The 17,529-nt window shown below is 40.0% G+C and overlaps 1 protein-coding gene across 1 annotated transcript; it reads left to right on the top strand.

The window, feature by feature from the left end:
• The first annotated feature begins 2,794 nt into the window (after positions 1–2,794).
• PPID (peptidylprolyl isomerase D) lies at positions 2,795–17,198 on the top strand. Its single transcript, XM_041395878.1, has 10 exons — positions 2,795–2,948; positions 4,597–4,737; positions 5,189–5,295; positions 8,567–8,755; positions 9,509–9,631; positions 11,145–11,251; positions 13,882–14,023; positions 16,234–16,320; positions 16,398–16,440; positions 16,970–17,198. The coding sequence occupies exons 1-10, from the start codon at positions 2,864–2,866 to the stop codon at positions 17,056–17,058; spliced, it is 1,113 nt and encodes a 370-aa protein (XP_041251812.1). The 5' UTR covers positions 2,795–2,863; the 3' UTR covers positions 17,059–17,198.
• Positions 17,199–17,529: the final 331 nt, after the last annotated feature.

Raw genomic sequence — 17,529 nt, 5'->3', positions numbered from 1 at the left:
AGGTATTTTGGTGATAGGAAATATTTTTAAATTACAAGATCACAAAGGATTAGAGGATCACAGGGGTGATTTTACTGCTTGAAAACTCTAAAGATTTTAGAGGACTTTATAATGGAAGTCTGACTTTGTAAGAGGTTATTTGCATATAAATTCAGTGTATAATTTAATATATGAATTTGAACATGAAATCACTCAGTAAATTCTTGACAGAAGTCACATTATGCTTGTTTTTACAATCTGTCAATGACTATAAATTAATGTGAAACTAATTGTGCTACTGCTGTGCTTGGGAGATATTAATTCAGCTCACATATTTTCCAGAATCTCCTACTGACACTGAGAAAATCACTTGATTTCTCTCTTCTTCAGCTCACATCTCCAAATTATCATGGAGATGCCTCTTTCTTTGTACCGCTAAAGGACCTTGCACATAAGGACTTCCAAGCAACTAGTGTAAAAAGAATTACTCATCTAGAATCTAGACTATTCCAACTTCACTAGCAAAAAAACCTGCAGGGACTGAATAAGTCTACTCCTGAAAGAATGAATCACTGCTTCTTCCTGAGAGGAAGCTGCCAACAGCTCTTGCGGGGGACACACACCAACAACACACACTTTACTCTGCTGTCTGCTACAGAAATCTCTTATAGACTCTACTCATTTGGCTAGCAACTGACTCACTGAGATCATAGAATATTTTAGGTTGGGAGGGACTTTTAAAGGTCTTCCAGTCCAACTCTCCTGCAATGAGCAAGGACATCTTCAATTAGAATAGGTAGTGCAGACCCCTGCCCATCCTGGCCTTGAATGTTTCCAGGGATGATGTATCTGCCACTTCTTGGGGCAACCTGTTCTAGTGTTTCACCATCCTCATTGTAACACCTTTCTTTCTTTTATCTAATCTAAATTGACGCTTCCTCTGTTTAAAACCATTAACCCTTGCCATATAATAACAGGCCCTACTAGAAAGTTTGTCGTTCTCCCCCAGAGCCTTCTCTTCTCCAGGCTGAACAATCCCAGCTCTCACCTGTCGCCCTGATTTTGTAAGACTTTGTTAAGCCTTCTGATGTTTACATTCTTTCAACAAACTTTCTCACACACAGTTCTGTAAATAACCTATGTTTTGCATTCTTTCATGGAGGTGGAGAGAATTGATGGATCCCTGGTCTGTCCAGTGGCATTGGAGAGGTGGCACTGTCACCCTCCAATCCACTGTCACCTTTGGAAAACTATAAATGTTGGAGGCAGAAAATAAACCTTCTTCTTTTTTGTTCCCCTCGAGAGCAGCAGTGTCTGTGTCATCATTTCGTGTCTTATCGCAACACTCACCCCTTCCTCCTAGAAGATGTCCTGTAATCATCCCTTCATCCTTTACATGATCTTGGTGTCCCTTCCTCTGGACTCAGACAGCTTGTCATCCTTCCTGTAGATGCAGCACTGCAGGTGGGGTCTCACGAGGGCAGAGCACAAGGGCAGAATAGTCTCTCTGGCCCTGCTGGCCACGCTGCTTTTAACGTAGTCCAGGATATGGTTGGCTTGTGGGGTGGCAAGTGCACATTGCTGGTGTGAGACCACTTCTCCTACACCACTGTGCCTCATCTACACTAAGGATAATGATAAAAATATCTCAGCCAGTGACAATGGCCAAATGCCTCGTGAATTACAGATGACTCAAAGTTTTGGTGGCCTCTGACATCGTGGAGCATGTGAAATCCCTGACACAGCTGCATGACCTGGCTCAGAGAGAGAAATGCCTTAGTGTGGTTCCACTGATTTCTCACTAAGTGTTCCCAGATGGCAGCAGATGGCTTTTCCTTCTGTTAAGGGTTCCCAGATGCAATGTGTAACAGCACTCCGTGCCAAGCACCTCTCCTACCCAACATCTGTGCAGATGTGTGGGAATGATTACAATGCAGTATATGGACTGCAGTTATTAATATCAATGCTACTTTATCTTTTCTTTCAATCTGGGAATTACAACTGCCCTCTGACACATCCAATATTGAGAACATACTGAGAGAGAGATGAAAACCAGCTTGACGAAGCTCAAGTCCAAACATATAGACATGAATTACAGGAGAAAGCCTTTGGAGAACACAATGAATCAAAGAATGAGAGGTTTCTGGGATGGATTAGAGGAATCCAAGAAATAAAGAGGCTTGTTTTGATCAGCAGCATTCCCAGAAGGACTGCAAGTTTGCAAGAGTAAGACCCCAGCATTCTCCTGCCCCTTCTATTTTTGCCACAGGTACCTTGCCTCCATGATACCATTGAGTACAGGACGTGGCCATGTTGAACCATTCACCTGCTTGGGAATCAAGGAACACCTTGAGGAGCCCCGACCAAGTACATTGATAGTACTCACATCTTCTCAACACAAATGTCCGAAAGAGATTGTTGGCCTTGGAGCATTATCATGACATTCATCCTTTGGGATGAAACATATTTTGTTTTCAGACCTTAGGAAGGCTGGAGATATTCTGCATTTCTAAATCTTTATGGGATAATAGTCACTTCGGACAATTTGCCCATTTTACCATGGATCACCACTTTTCACCCAGCCTGCCATTTCTCTCCTAAAATATAAACCCAGGTAAAACCTAAAATTTCCCTCCTTCCCCCTATTTCCAGGCCTTGTGTGTATGTATAACCCCGAGAAAGCGATGCCCCTTCTCTGCGGATTATCTCCGAGTCACTTAAGGCCGCTCGGAGGCAGGCCCAGGGGCGGACCAGTCCTGCAGCCATCTGCGGGCTCCAGGCTCCCGGGGGACCGGCCGCCCGCCCCCGCCGGTGGGCGGAGCGCCGAGCGGCCCCGACCCGCGGGCGGCCGGGATCGCGGGCGGCGCCACCGGGCAGCTGCGGCATGTCGCACCCGTCCCCTGTCGCCCGGCCCAGCAAGGCCAGCAACCCCCGTGCCTTCTTCGATGTGGACATCGGGGGCGAGCGAGGTGGGGAGGGGGCGCGACGGAACTCGGGCGAGCGCCCCGGGCCGGGGCGTTGTGCGGAGCGTGCGCGGCCCCGGCCGGGCTGTAGGAGCGGCGGGGGCGGCTCCGGGCCGGGCCGGGCCGCAGCGTTCAGGATGTGGGGGGACCCTGGGCCGGGCCGGGCGCTGCCCTAAGGGCGCACAGCTCCGGCAGCGGGAGCAGGAGGGCGCCCAGCCGCGAACGGGCCTCCCCCGCCGGAGCGAACAGGCCCGAGGAACATGGCGAGAAAGGCAACATGGCAGCACTGGCGCCCGGCCGGGGGGTGCCGGGGGTCGGGCTCGCCCGCCGCCGCTCACCCCGTGCCGCGCGTCCCCATGGAGCCGGCGCTGGCCGGCCGCGGCTCCCGGCGCTGCTCACGTGTGCGGCCGCTCCGCGCCGCTCTCCACGTGCTGCGCCGTGCCGAGCGCGGCCTCGCTCGGAGCCGCCCCGACCCCAGCCTGCGCCCCGCCATGGCCGGGAGCTGCCGCAGCGCGGCGAGCCTCCGAGCTCTCACCGGGGCTGCGCGGTGAAAGCTCGGGGAAACCGCAGCCCTGGTTCTCTTGGCAGCGCCAGTGCTGCCAGAGGTCACTCAGAAATTTGGGCAAACGGTCAAAATCGAAATAAGGAAACAGCACGTTAGCTGGGGTACTGCTTGGAAGTGTAGGTTTAAAAAAGTTATATGGATAAAGGTAGGGACTGCCTGAATCCTGTCAGGATATTGCTTTTCACTTATTCATTCTGTTACTCAGAAGAATAAAAGAAGAAAGTCTGTGAGATGATTTGCCTTTTATTGACTTTCAGTTGTCTAATTTGTTTTCATTTCTGTATTAATTAGAATCAATATATTTACATGGAGCTACCGGTAGAGTGAAGTTATGTTAATTAATTGACTGTGAGGCTGATGAGAAAACAGGAGCGTCAAGTGATGGAGGCTGCTGGGAGTGAGAAATAGCTCTGTGAGAAGCCAGTTTGTGAAGGAATGACAATTCAGCATCCCATTTATCAGCTATTACAGGATCTGTTTGCTACTCAGGTTTAATTTCCTTCAGTTAAAACATGTATAGCAATTGTTAAACAATTGCTTGTGGTGTCTCTGATGGTAAATAGCCATTATTCATATGCATATAAAGTATCACTGTCAGTAAAATTCAGGTTTAAGAGAGTGAGGAGTAAGGGATGTCTTTAGCATAAGCTTTTTTATGGATTAAAAGTCTCCACAAAACAGTTTTTGTATTCTATCTACTTTTGATTGAACAAACCACATATATACTAAAATTTACATAAGTGTGCATATTAAAATTCATAATTTGGCTTTAATATGTGTGTGTGTGTTTCCCACACACCTTTTTTTGGCAGAAAATGCATTTGGCATTTTCATTAGTTTTTGGCAGAATCTGTCTTTATTCCTGCTGCATTATTCTTGGCAGGGGAATTCACTGTTGGTAATAACATTGCTAAATACCCAATGTAACTCTGCGAGCAATTGCCACGGAGCAAGATGGAAATTGAATAGTAATCTAAATAAAAATAATCAAGCTTGAGTCATTAATTTATTCTGACAGAGAATGCTCAATGCATCGCCATGCCAAGGACAAGACTTAAAAAATGTCTTATTCTCTCCTTGTCATTTCAGTTGGACGCATTGTCTTTGAATTATTTGCTGACGTTGTACCTAAAACTGCTGAGAATTTCCGTGCGCTATGTACAGGAGAAAAAGGCACGGGGCCTACCACTGGAAAACCTCTCCATTATAAAGGATGTCCTTTCCACAGAAGTAAGTTCTGTGAAATCCTCCATTTTCCTATTGGTAATGGAAGTTGTCTACCATGAATATTTGAATTACTGTTAAATAATATTTCAAGCACTTGTTAAAGAAATAACTTGACTGAAGGAAAGCTTTTCACTTTTTGATCCTCCTAATGACTTTGTGTTCTTACCATAATTTACTGACAATAGTAAATTATAAATTTACTAGTAGTTTTGCAAAACTAGTTTACTCTGAGTTGTAAACAGGTTGAAATGAATTTCAAGTAATGGTTTAAATATCCACATAACTGAAAAGGAGTACTTAGGTGACGCTTGGTTAATAAAAGATGGATTTTGGTTCCATTTAAGTGCTGGTGACAAGGATTGCATTTCATCTTAGAATTGTTTGGTTTTTTTTCTTTTTTTCTTGTGCCTTTTTGTGCCTTTCTGATACAGTTTATAACTATTTTATTTTACAGTTATTAAGCAGTTTATGGTTCAAGGAGGAGATTTCTCAAACCAAAATGGCACAGGTGGAGAAAGTATATATGGTGAAAAATTTGAAGATGAAAACTTTCATTATCAGGTACTCTATTGAAAACACTGATTCTGTTCAGTTGTGACATTGCAGTGATGTTGCTCCTGCTGCAGTAATAACAATTGTCAGCATTGGCACTAACCATTTTCATATCATGTTATATGTGGTAGCATATGAGGGACTCTGAACAGCACTGACTGAAAAACTTACAGACATCACTGTCCCGTGGTTAAAGCAAAGCCCTGACTGCAGTTGTACTTGCCCCCAAACAGTATTTTAGGAGAAGAAAATACAGCAATCCTCCACTAAACAGATAACAAAATCCTGTTTCAGGCTCACAGAATCACAGAGTCTGTTAGGTTGGAAAACACTTTTAGCATCAACCAAGTCCAAGCCTTGACCAAACACCACCTTGTCAAGTAGAGTAAAGCGCTAAGTGCCATATACAGTCAGGTCGTGAACACCAGGGATGACGACTCCACCACATCCCTGGGCAGCCCAGCCCCTTGTGTCAAGAAATTCCTCACAATGTCCAACCTTAACCTCCCCTTGTGCAGCTTGAGGCTATTTCCTCTTATCCCGTTGCTGATTGCCTGGGAGAACAGATTGACCCCCCCACCTTTCAGGTAGTTGTAGGGAGTGTAAGGTCACCCTTGAACCTTCGTTTCTCCAGGCTAAAAAACCTCAGCTCTCTCAGCCAACTCCTTACAGGACTGGAAGGACTTAAGTTTGGAGCAATAACTGGAAATGTGACTCCAGTATTCATCATAAAGATAATTCCAGTTGTATTCTCTGAAGTCTGACACTCTGGTGGTGCCCACAGCACTGCTGCTAACAATGTCTGTTCATTGGTACTGTCACAGCATCACATCCCTGAAGATGACTTTGTGTCATTATGTTTTTGGTTGTTCTTTTAGCTCTGGTGGTAATTACGAACGTGATACAAATGATTTCCATTTCTGTACTTCTCAACTCTAACAAATGTTGTCAAAGTGCTAGAGATGTATTGAAGAACCCATTTGGATCCTGTACAGAGTCTTAAGAGCTTGATTCCTGTTACCTGTTTGCCAAGTATGTTAGGATTTTACTTGGAGTTTAAATGTCTCTGTTACATAGAAATTCACTGGCTCTTGCATTTAATCCAGCAGCCCTGCAGTGTTCTCACGCACTGTCTCAGAAAACAAAGAGTTGATTTTGTTGATGTTTGAGGACACTGGAACTGTTTCTTCTTGTGCTGGTTGCATGGACTGCTGCAAATTGCAGTATATCAGATCAATCCCACTAGGCTTTTCTTAATGCCACTTCTCCAGCTAATGGCTCTGCTGTTGTGGAACACCCAACTTGCACAACCCCAAGCATTGTTACTATGGCATAGTTTTGCAAGCCTTGGATCTGTCAGAGAATCTGATTTTGTCCAGATTTTTTCTTTGCTTGCTTTATAAGCTTACAAAATGACCGCAGAAACCATAATGGGAAAGACACTCCATCTGTCTGCAGTGTTTTTGAAAATACAGCAAGAAAATTCATGAGCGACAACAGTTTTCTTTATAGAGACTCTTGTAATTTGGGACTAAAATTGATAGCTGGTCCCAGACAAAACGGGGTTGTGTATAAATGGGGAGACTGAAGGCACCAGACTGCTCTCTGTAATTTCTAACTTGTCCCCCCACATCTTTACAGGCAAAAGCCAAACTTGCATATATAAGGCAACACCAGAACTTACTGTTACTTGTTTTTTTGGTTACAAACCATTGCTGTGTAACACTAGCTGTAACTGGGGAGAGAGGGGGGGAAAAGCTAAGATTTACAGGTCTTAGGCAGTGAAGCAGTGACCAGACACAAATGGTATTGGCAAAAAACTGCTGTGGGGCAACCCTTCCGTTTAACTTGTTTGCCAGCAACTACAGTGCAGTGTCAGATATTTGTTTTGGAGGCTGCAGTCCTACCAGCTGCCTTCTCTTGCTCTGGAACACAGGCTCCGCTGTCATTTGCCATCTCTGACTCCCAGGGCAAGTTTCAAGGTTAGAACAGACAAAGCCAAGATTCCAGTAGTTTTCTGTTGGTTGGGTGTGATTCTGGCTCTCAGCTGTAGAACATTTTCCCAGAGTTTGTAACCAAATCCTGACTGAAAAGATTCAGACTTACTTAAGTGCCTTATGACCAGATGAACAGTTCAGGCAAGGAGGTCTCTCCACCACTATGGAAATCCAAACACTGTGTGGGAAAACAATTGTCATGACAACAGGCTCTTGAAACTGGTAGAGAATGTAGGGAAAAACAGATGCTTAAATACCCCAGAGTCAGACTGTTAACCCGAAACTAATCAACCTCTCATTGAGCTCTGAAATCTGTTTCTATGTCCTCTGTGCTATCATCATTTTTTGCCCCTCCTTTCTTTCCCACAGTATCAAGTTTCTTAACAGTACCACAGCATGAACGCTTTAGATGTGTCTAGGTTTAACATCCTCACTTACATTAAATGGAGTTCCTTGCACTTAATAACCAGACCAACTTGGGGAGAATAACATCTTCATGGCTGGGTTGTGCCAGTTAAACAAGACATTCACAACACATAAAAAAAAAAAATTTTTTTGCAGTGCAGAATAATCTACATGATGGGACAAGAAAAGTCTTAGTTCAAAAAAGGAAAAAGTACTTGCAAGAACAGGATACACAGTATCTTCTTACATTAGGCTGCTTAACAATTTTCTTTTAGTTTGAGGCCTAGTGGATTAAGTGGCAAAATAATTTTATAGTTAAACATCCCAACAGATTAAAACCTATGTCTCTAGGAAAGTGAAGGAGATAAAGTCACCAACCCGTGAATTTCAAAGACTACAGTCCTCTAAACTCCACAGTTCTACACCATACTTTGTGTGAGTCGCCCTTATAAAATTCACATTACTTACCCATCTAGTAGCTCAACATTAAAGTTGGTTTCAGTGGTTTTTAGCCTCATTTCTTAAGGCCAATGGTCTTAAATAATTCAGTGAGGAACTTCACTCCTTTCTCAGGTGATGTGCCTAAACTCATCAGCTGTGTAGGAGGTAGAGTGTAGAAGCAGCAGACAGGTGTTGCAACATTAAGTCAGATGTGGCTGTGCTTGCTAGATTGGTAGGGGGCAGGTAAAGACCCAGAGCTGAGCATTTGCCCTCTTCAATCATGATAGCTAAAATTAGTTGGCACCTGTATGTAATTGGTTTACCAAGTTGTTATGGCTGTCCTGGCTATTTTTATGATCAGTCTTACAGAATCTTCCATATGGTTTTATAACATATTTTAAATGTTGATGGTGATTTTTCCCCTCCCTCCAATGCAGCATGATAAACCAGGTCTGCTGAGCATGGCAAATGCAGGACCTGGTACTAATGGCTCTCAGTTCTTCATTACAACGGTGCCTACTCCTCACCTGGATGGGAAACATGTGGTGTTTGGCCAAGTGATCAAAGGAATGGGTGTAGTTAAAATACTAGAAAACGTTGAAGTAAAAGGAGAAAATCCTGCAAAGGTAAGCAAAATGCAAAGCACTGAGGGATGATGTTTATTATTTCATTATATGATGTGTAATAATTTCTTATAAATTATTGGTGTAATATTTAGAACTATTAAATGTTAGTTATTTTTACTAACTGGTAATTTCCATTTTACTGTCCTTATTGAGAGGCTTTTGTTCTTGCACTGTACATTTCCCTTGCACAAACCATTTATTGTTCAACACAGCTGTGAGGGTGGAAGCCTTTGCCAGAAGTGTAGGATGGGCGATGAAATTAAAAGGTGGAATTCACAATCCCACCTAAATGATACGTAATTCTTATAATTTTTATGTCAGAAGTCATGTTTCTGAAAAAGCAGTTGGTGTGTAGGTCATAGCAGTTTGTGGGTGTTTGATGAATTAATACCTCTAACTTTAAAAGACTTGGCAGTTGAAGAAAGAACTATCTTCTGTAATGTAGTAGAACTTCCATGTCTTGTTTTTTGCTGCACTTCAGCTTGCTGCCAGTTCCTCTTCCAGCCTCCCTGTGAAGCGTGGGTATGGTGTTTTCGGAATGCTGATCCTCTGAACACAACACTTTGTGTGATAAAAGCCTTTTCATGAGGACAGGCTAATGATGTGATGGGTTTCTGAAATAAATGCACCCAAACAACAGATGAAAAAGCCTTTTTATGGAATTTCAAAAATTTCAAAGAGCACTTGGAAGTTACTGCTTTTTGAAAAATTGTCTTAATAAGCAATACTACTATTTACACTTTGTTTTTTCAGTTGTGTGTCATCGCCGAATGTGGAGAGATAAAGGAAGGAGATGACTGGGGAATTACTCCCCAGGATGGATCTGGAGATGCTCATCCAGATTTTCCTGAAGATTCAGATATAGACTTGAAAGATGTAAGCATTTTTCTTCTTGGGTAATTTACAGATTGCAAGACTTATAGGTGATCTGAGTTATGTGGTGTCTGTGATGATGTTCATTAAGCTTTTTTTCTTAAGAATGGATCGAGGTCCTGATTACATGGTGACATTCCATTTTAAGAAAGAGAAGGCTGTGTGGGAAGGGATTGTTATCTCTTCTTTTTCAGTGCTAATTTCAGCCCATTTTTTCCCCCAGTAACTAAAACCTCACTTAAAATTGTCACACTTATTTTCTGTTCTTGATTTCTTTTTATTTTTGTTTGTGCTGTAATGTCAGGTTGCAATTCCTAGAACTCCGTCCTGCAAATGACTAACTTAATGTTGTTATCTACACACTTTTTAAAATACCCTTTAACAGACTCTGCCCCACTTACTAGAAATAAAGGATCGGCCTTTTTAAAAGGTCTGATGTAGTAAAACATCAGAGCTAGTTGTTCTTAATTCCCAGTAGTTGTTTACTTTTGAGATTGTTCAAACCTGCAGAAGCTCTGTTGTTGGGAGTTAGGGAGCAGACTGGTGAAAGCAGCTCTTTTGCAGGGTTTTAATTTCTCATGTAGGTGAACTAGACAAACTGTGTAAGTCAAACAGTGATTTGTGAGAGAGGGAAGAAAAGGGGACTGTGTGAGTAGATTCCAAATAGAGAATTAGAATAGTAAAAATCCATTTGAGCTAGAAAATGACTCCTTGGCTGTTGAGAAGCACTTCAACTTACGAAAATGTTTTTGGATAGCATTTGATGTGGTGCAGAATTGAAGCTGGCAGGTGCGTGTGCTCTTCAACTTCAAACTTGTTCATATAAACTATAGAAACCATGGTGACATTGGTCTCACACTGATCAGTTTTTGCCAAGGTTTCTGATTCTAGTAGGGTAGAGTAGACAGCAGTAATTATAAACTATTTATAATTGCCACTGGAGAAGTAACTTGAAGTGTATACTCTTCTGGAACTAGAAATGATGGACTTGATAAAGACTGGCAGTTGTTCTTTTCTCCTTCCATTGATACTTTAAGTGTTCAGAGAGAAGGAGAATTGTGTTGACGACTTCCACTTTGAGTGTGTGCAGAGTTCACGTGAGTGATACTGTTTTGAGAAGCAGAAAACAACATTTCATCAGGAATAAGACAGTCTTGGTTGAATACTTTGCTTGTAAATGTATCTTCTTTTCTTTGAATAATGGTCAACACCTTTATATATAGCTCTATCTGGGTAGAAGCATTTAGGACTACTCTGTCTTCTCTAGTATTTTCTCACCATTTATACTGTAGAAAACCCACTAGGAATTTCATCTTTCAGATCTTTGTGTTACATAAAGTAGAGAATATTACAGAAGTGGTTTGAAGGTAGTATTTTGTCTAAAATTGGAGTATTTCTATTTTGAGATTTTATAAACCTTGAAAGAGGATCTGGGATTGTACTGTTAAACATTAGTTAATTCACAACTTCTTTCATAAATACATTCATACTTTATATTTCCCATCTATTTTATTAGGTTGACAAGATTGTGGCCATAGCAGAAGACACAAAGAATATAGGAAATACTTTCTTCAAATCGCAAAATTGGGCAATGGCAGCTAAAAAGTATAGTAAAAGTTTACGGTAAGGCTCTCATCACTCAATCAGATAGTTCCTGTAACCCAAATGAATACCACTATTAAGCAACGATTTGTGCCTGTAAAAGGTGCCTGGTGCAGTGCTGTTTTCTTTTTTAAACAAAGAGCCTTCTGAATCTTGAAAACATCTCGTTGATTTTTAGCTACATAATCAAGTAGGTCTTCTGCTCATCGCTAGGTAAGAGCTACAGGCAGGAAGTGTTGCTGAAAACTGCCTAAATAGTCTTTTTATAATACTGCCACTGTGCTGGTCCATACCTGGGAAGAAAAGCACAGTAGTGTCCAGGGTAGTTAATGGACAGCAAGGAAGGGAAATAATTTTTCTATGATTTATAAAAAGCAGTAGGTTTAGGAAATTTATAAGTTCAAAAGATAAATGTGGCCCTTACTCATTCATTACTTTTTTTTTTCTGTGGGTCCATACCATCATCCTGACTTCATGTATAATTCAGACTTGTCTTCAAAATCAGAGTCTTTTTGCTTTTGCTTCCATACTGCTTCTTTCATATTTTCATGCTTTTTGCTTTAAGTGTATGAACGTCTCCTAAAAATAAAGTTAAACTTACTGACTTTTATCCCAACCTTCTTAATGATCACTGGTTAAGCAACAGTGACAATAATGAAAGAAAAAAAATCAGGCATATTTAATGCTTCAGCTGAAATTTTAGCAGACTGGGTTTCAAATAAATGTCACCTTTCTGAACCATAAAATGAATCCTTTAATTGCAGATATTAACCCAAGATGTAGTGTCTCGACCTGCTCTTAAAAAGCCCATCATAGAAACAGAAACCCCAAAGTAAAAAGGATTTCTATGCAAACCTTTTGGAACTTGTACATAAAAAAGGCTGGAATGGATCTTTAAGGATCTTTGTTGTATCTATTAATTTTCTCTATGCCAGGTATAATTACACCATCCCTTCCAATTAGGTATCTTGCTCACTTTCAAACACACTCAGTGAAGGCTCTTCCTGTCTGAGCTGCTTTGGTGCTTATTTGTCCTTGTAGGTGCAAATCGTAGTAATTTTCTAGGCTAAACAAATCTGATCTTTCCAGCTTTTCCTTATAGGCCATAGTTTTACAGGGACATGCCCTGTATCTTAGAATCTAATACTTTATGTAGGATGGTGACCTTTAGCTGGCACTTCACAAGAACAGATAGGCAAAGAGTAGCTCTTACCAGGGTATCCCATGGCTTAGGTACAATTCACCTGGCACACCATCTGAAAATGCCTTTTTCTTTTCACCTGCAGTAACCATTATAACCTTCTGTTCTTTTTCTTGTTTTATTGCTTCTTAGCCTTTCTAAAAAAATACATTTTATATGTTAGAATTGACACCTTTTTTTTTTAAAGAAAGTATTACTTCCTTGTATCTCCCTTGATACTTTCTTCACTGATTTCTTTGACTTGGAAGCTCTAGTCTTACTTCCAGAATGGTTGCAGTCTTTCATGTTTTGATTTATAAGTATTATACATGAGTTCCATTTGTTTTGAACATAATACAGATTTGTCTTATAACTCTCCTTACCTTCTACATGTTTGCTCTTTCTTCTTGTTCTCATCTTTTGCATGATGCCTAGCAAGTGGAACAAGCACTGGGATTGCATCTAATTTACAAGCACAAAGCATCTAATTTACTTTTTAAGTATTGCTAATTTTTGTGATCCAAAGATTGTATATGAACAACAAAAAAGGGCATGTAAAAAGTGAACTTCCATAGGCACTGATCTACAAAGACTACATTAATTCATGGCATGCTTAAAATGTGAATGTATGCAAGCACCATTTTTGTTTTTTTATTAAAACTCAGAGAGGTTCTATTGAACTTCCATAGGCACTGATCTACAAAGACTACATTAATTCATGGCATGCTTAAAATGTGAATGTATGCAAGCACAATTTTTGGTTTTTTTAATAAAACTCAGAGAGGTTCTAACAAATAGACCATTAAGGAGTTAAAACTTCTGTATCCACAGGACCTTTGCCAATGGAAATAAAAACCAGACAGCATTAGCACATTGTAAATTAAGAAATGTGCTTTCAAAACAGAGATGTAGTAACTGCTGTGGCTCCATCCTGAACCAATGTCAGTTTTGAAGTTCAGGGGACAAGGGCTTCGAAGAAGGTGGTGTTACTAATGCTCATAAACCACACTCCTTTACAAAGTAAAGTTAGCTTCAGATTTTAGCCACAAATGCCTAAGCTAATTAAAAGATTATTGAGGGAACTCAAGAAGAGATGAAGCTTCTCATGAACGTGCAGTGGTGGTATCAGTTTTCTAGCACTGATGAGCAGTGTGTTTTTTGAGAATAAACTGAGATAAATTCTGATGTTTTCCTGCAGTAGAATAGTGCTTTTGTCTAAGAAAAAGAATGTGTTAATACAGTGGAGGACTAAGAGTTACAGGAAAACATTCTTTAGTGAGTTGATTTGTTTTTATTAAGGTGGGTTTTATGTATTCAGTTTAATAAAGATTTGCAACAGTTGAATTGAAGCTGCTTTAGAAGTAGTGTGGATAGGTTGGTTCACACATACCTGTGGAGGGATAGCTAAGGGCAGGACAAAATGGGAGTTGCAACACTAATCCATGTTGTGTGTGAATCTGTTTTTCTGCAGGTATGTAGAAGCTTCTGAAGCAGTGGCAGAGGAGGCCGACAAACCCAAGTTAAAGACTGTTGCTTTGACCTGTGTTCTAAACATCGGTGCTTGCAAACTAAAACTGTCTGATTGGCAGGGAGCCATTGAGAGCTGTTCAGAGGTAAATGTAACGTTCAGTATCTTGGTCAAGAATTGGCCTGTATAGACACAAGACTACAAAGGTTTTTTAAAGTCTTCTGACAAGCTTATGATTTGAAAGTGAAGAAATAGAAGCTCATGGTGAAGTTAGTACTGACTTTCCAATATGTGGCTTTTAAAAAAGATTCTGAAATTGAAATGAATCATTAGAAACAAACAAAAGAGGGCTGTTGCTTACTGCCAGGAAAAATGCACATCATTGTCAGTTTGTAGAGCTACTTCTTACATTACGAAGAGTTAAACTGTGTTGTTCAGTGAAAGAGGAATACTTTTCTCTGGAAGATGAGTATGAGCAAAATGTTTTACTTGCCTCTAGATTTGATTGCCTTGTATTTTATTCATGGCAGGGACTTTCTAACTAAATAACTAACCTTTCACATAGGCTTAGTGGTGAAATAAAATTACTTAATAGGAAGAAAGAAACAAGGTAATGATAAATCTGGAAAAAAGAAAACCAGTAGAATTAAAGAAAAAAAAAAGGAACCATGACATGGGCGTAGTAAAAATGTAGTAAATTTGAGGAAACTTCAAATAATTCAGTAGAACTCCAATAATATGAAGGAAACAGAGGAAAGAATGCTTTTATCTGTTAGCAAAGGATCTTGAGCAGCATCTGCTAGGGCCTTGTGCTGAAAGCAGGAGTCTCAGCTAATCTGTGTGTGAAGTCATTAGAAAGCTGGCTTGCTGATGGTGGAAAACCTTCATAAACCTATATTTAGAACAGACAAATGGGCAATGAGAAAAGAAGAAAATAGGAAAAATATTGTGTAATGTGGTATCTGTCACCTAGAAAATGGTAAAAACTGAAACAAATGTGTTATAGGTGGAAATTACTATAACTAGTAATACTTGACATTGTGGGAAGAAAATTGCACTTCCTTTTTTTAAGAGTAAACAATTGTTAGATGAAGGCAACTCCATAGCTGTAATAGACTTCTGTAAGTTATTTAGCTTATGCCTCCTAAGTGTGTGTCAGTGCTTTAATCAGAACACCAGTTTCCTAAAATTAGCTAATAAAGCTCTAGGTAATTGTTAATGAGAAGCTGTACACTTTCACTTTTATGATTTCACAAGACCAAAAGCACTTTAAACTAACAGCCTGGAATACATGCTTTGTTTGGTGTAAATAATGAATTATGAAGAGCTGAACCTGTTCAAACAAACCTTGCATTGAAATAGCTGTAAGCAGAATGGTCAAGGTAAAACCAAAGAATGCTACCTCTGTGTATACAATCCAGACAACTCATTCTTAGCACAGAAGAGGCTGATGGCTTTATAGTAGGTGGACCAATAGGAGCACCAACAGTAATACTTCCTTTGTATTAACAGCCAATACACAAGTGATTTAAAAAAAGTATGAATGTGTTGCCTAGTAATGATTTAAAGTTGATAAATTAAATTCACATTGCTGTGAAGACATTTCCTCTAAACATTGAGAAACTATATTCTTTAAAATAATAAAGACACATTATAGAACTAACTGCAATAAAAATGTGATCTTCACAGGCAAGATAAGGTAACAGGTAGCTGACCAAATTATCCGAGGTATTCTGAAAAAATAATCAAATAGTGGAAAAATCTCTTTGCCCAGACATTGTATTTCCTATTTTGATATTGTCATATTAGAGCTGGCATATACATATTATTGAAAACATTCAGCTCAAAAAAGGTGTAACGACTGGAACTTGGCAAAGTTCCTGAAGCATGATGAGATGGATTGCTTTCATGTATTTTTCTAGCCCACAGTGAAAAAAACCTTTACAGGAAATCTCTGTGTTTTATTTATGATGCCATTTGAGGAGGTTTTGGTGCGAAGGAAGGAGCTGCAATAGAGAGGTGCCCTGTGAGACTCAAGGTTAGGATAATTTGAACTGCAGCAACTCCTCAGCCTTGACAGCTATCTATATATACACACACACCAGCTGTTCCATTTGGGCCTCGTGTGTGCTCATCCTTCACAAAAGACCACTTTTGCTGCAGCGGTACTGAAGCTGATTACTTGCTATTCAGCGTGCTGCATTATAGCATTCCTTTTTACACAGTTAATGTTTTGACAGCTTACCCTCAAACCAACTGTGAAGATTGTCTGCTGGTGTGAATTGTGCCATTTGTGGAGATGGGAGGCTGTGAAGTATAAGAAATGTTAATGTGACAATTTTATTAAATTTACAGGCTCTTAAAATAGATCCAGCAAATACTAAAGCTCTCTACAGACGGGCTCAAGGATGGCAGGGAATAAAAGATTTCGACCAAGCACTGGTAATGATCACTTCTTTTTGTCTTTTTAAATTTAAAATTCTATCAAATTATTAATTTATATTTTTCTTTTATTTAAGGCTGATCTTAAAAAGGCTCATGAAATAACCCCTGAAGACAAAGGTAAAACAAGCTGTTTCTTTTAAAATTCCCTTAAGAATTTAACAAAGTATCCAGGGTAGTATTCAGTTAGAATTCATACCAGTGCGATGCCTAAAATGCTAGCTTCTTAAACACTGATGTTATAAGCACAGAACCCACTGAGGTGGAAAACCTGATTTTATACAGCAGTGATGCTTGTGTTGCACTGAAAAGCCTGCTTATGTAGGTCAGCAGCATTCCTCTTGAACTATGTCTGTATCTCACAAGGCTCTTACTAGCTTAATTTCCTGCTCTAATTGGGTGAGATTTTTATCTCCTAAGTTCTGTGTTGGCACCAACACCGTGCTTGCTGCATACTCCTCTGTGTGGTTACCTTACTAGTTGAGACAAAGCAAGGGACAAGGCTTTTGCTACTAGTATCTGACCTAATCAAAGTTTAAATGCAGTTTTATGAAATAACATAGGTAAGTTCCAGCAGTGACCTGGTGTTAACCTATGAGGAGATCTAATGTAAAGAGATTACTGTAACTGTCATTTTCTTTTTGAGCAGCTATCCAGACGGAAACACTCAAAATCAAGCAGAAGATAAAAGCCCAAAAGGAGAAAGAGAAAGCAGCTTATGCTAAAATGTTTGCTTGATTTTTTTTTCTAAACATTTAAATCTATGCACTAATTCACGCAAAAGGATAAATGGAGCTGCTTCTTTCATTTGCCCTCTGCTGCAGTTTTTAGTGTTCAAAACACAAAAGTCTAATAATAAAGACAGACTGTTCAAAGGTGATGTGGTTTTCTCTTTTTTTTAAGCTGTAGTAACTTGTATTTTGCAACTCACGTATTTTTCTAATGTGTAAAGCATTGGTGGTTGTTTTCACAGCTTAATAGCGCTTCCTAAGCAGCTTGGTTTCACATGAAGAGAATGTAGGCATTTTCATAGTTCCTATTAGAGCAGGTCTGATTTCTTGTAAGGAATAAAAATGTTGGTAGACATAGAATGAAAATGCAGGTTTTTTTTTTTAGAACCACTTTACGATAGGTATTCCCTATTATCATCATCAGAAGCAACAACAACAACAAAAAAAAACCCACACCCCAAACTGAAAATTTGATGTA

Source organism: Onychostruthus taczanowskii, unplaced genomic scaffold (assembly GCF_017590055.1).
Source record: "Onychostruthus taczanowskii isolate IOZ18803 unplaced genomic scaffold, ASM1759005v1 scaffold12, whole genome shotgun sequence".
NCBI lineage: Eukaryota > Metazoa > Chordata > Aves > Passeriformes > Passeridae > Onychostruthus > Onychostruthus taczanowskii.
Note: the sequence above shows the minus strand (reverse complement) of the source record. Positions and strands in the feature narration are given on the sequence as shown.

Bases quoted from the DNA above. Each gene is read 5' to 3' on its own strand.
- PPID (XM_041395878.1), top strand. From the start codon at position 2,864: ATGTCGCACCCGTCCCCTGTCGCCCGGCCCAGCAAGGCCAGCAACCCC. The intron at 2,949-4,596 runs GTGGGGAGGGGG...TTGTCATTTCAG, and splicing joins GGACATCGGGGGCGAGCGAG to TTGGACGCATTGTCTTTGAA. The intron at 11,252-13,881 runs GTAAGGCTCTCA...GTTTTTCTGCAG, and splicing joins AAGTATAGTAAAAGTTTACG to GTATGTAGAAGCTTCTGAAG.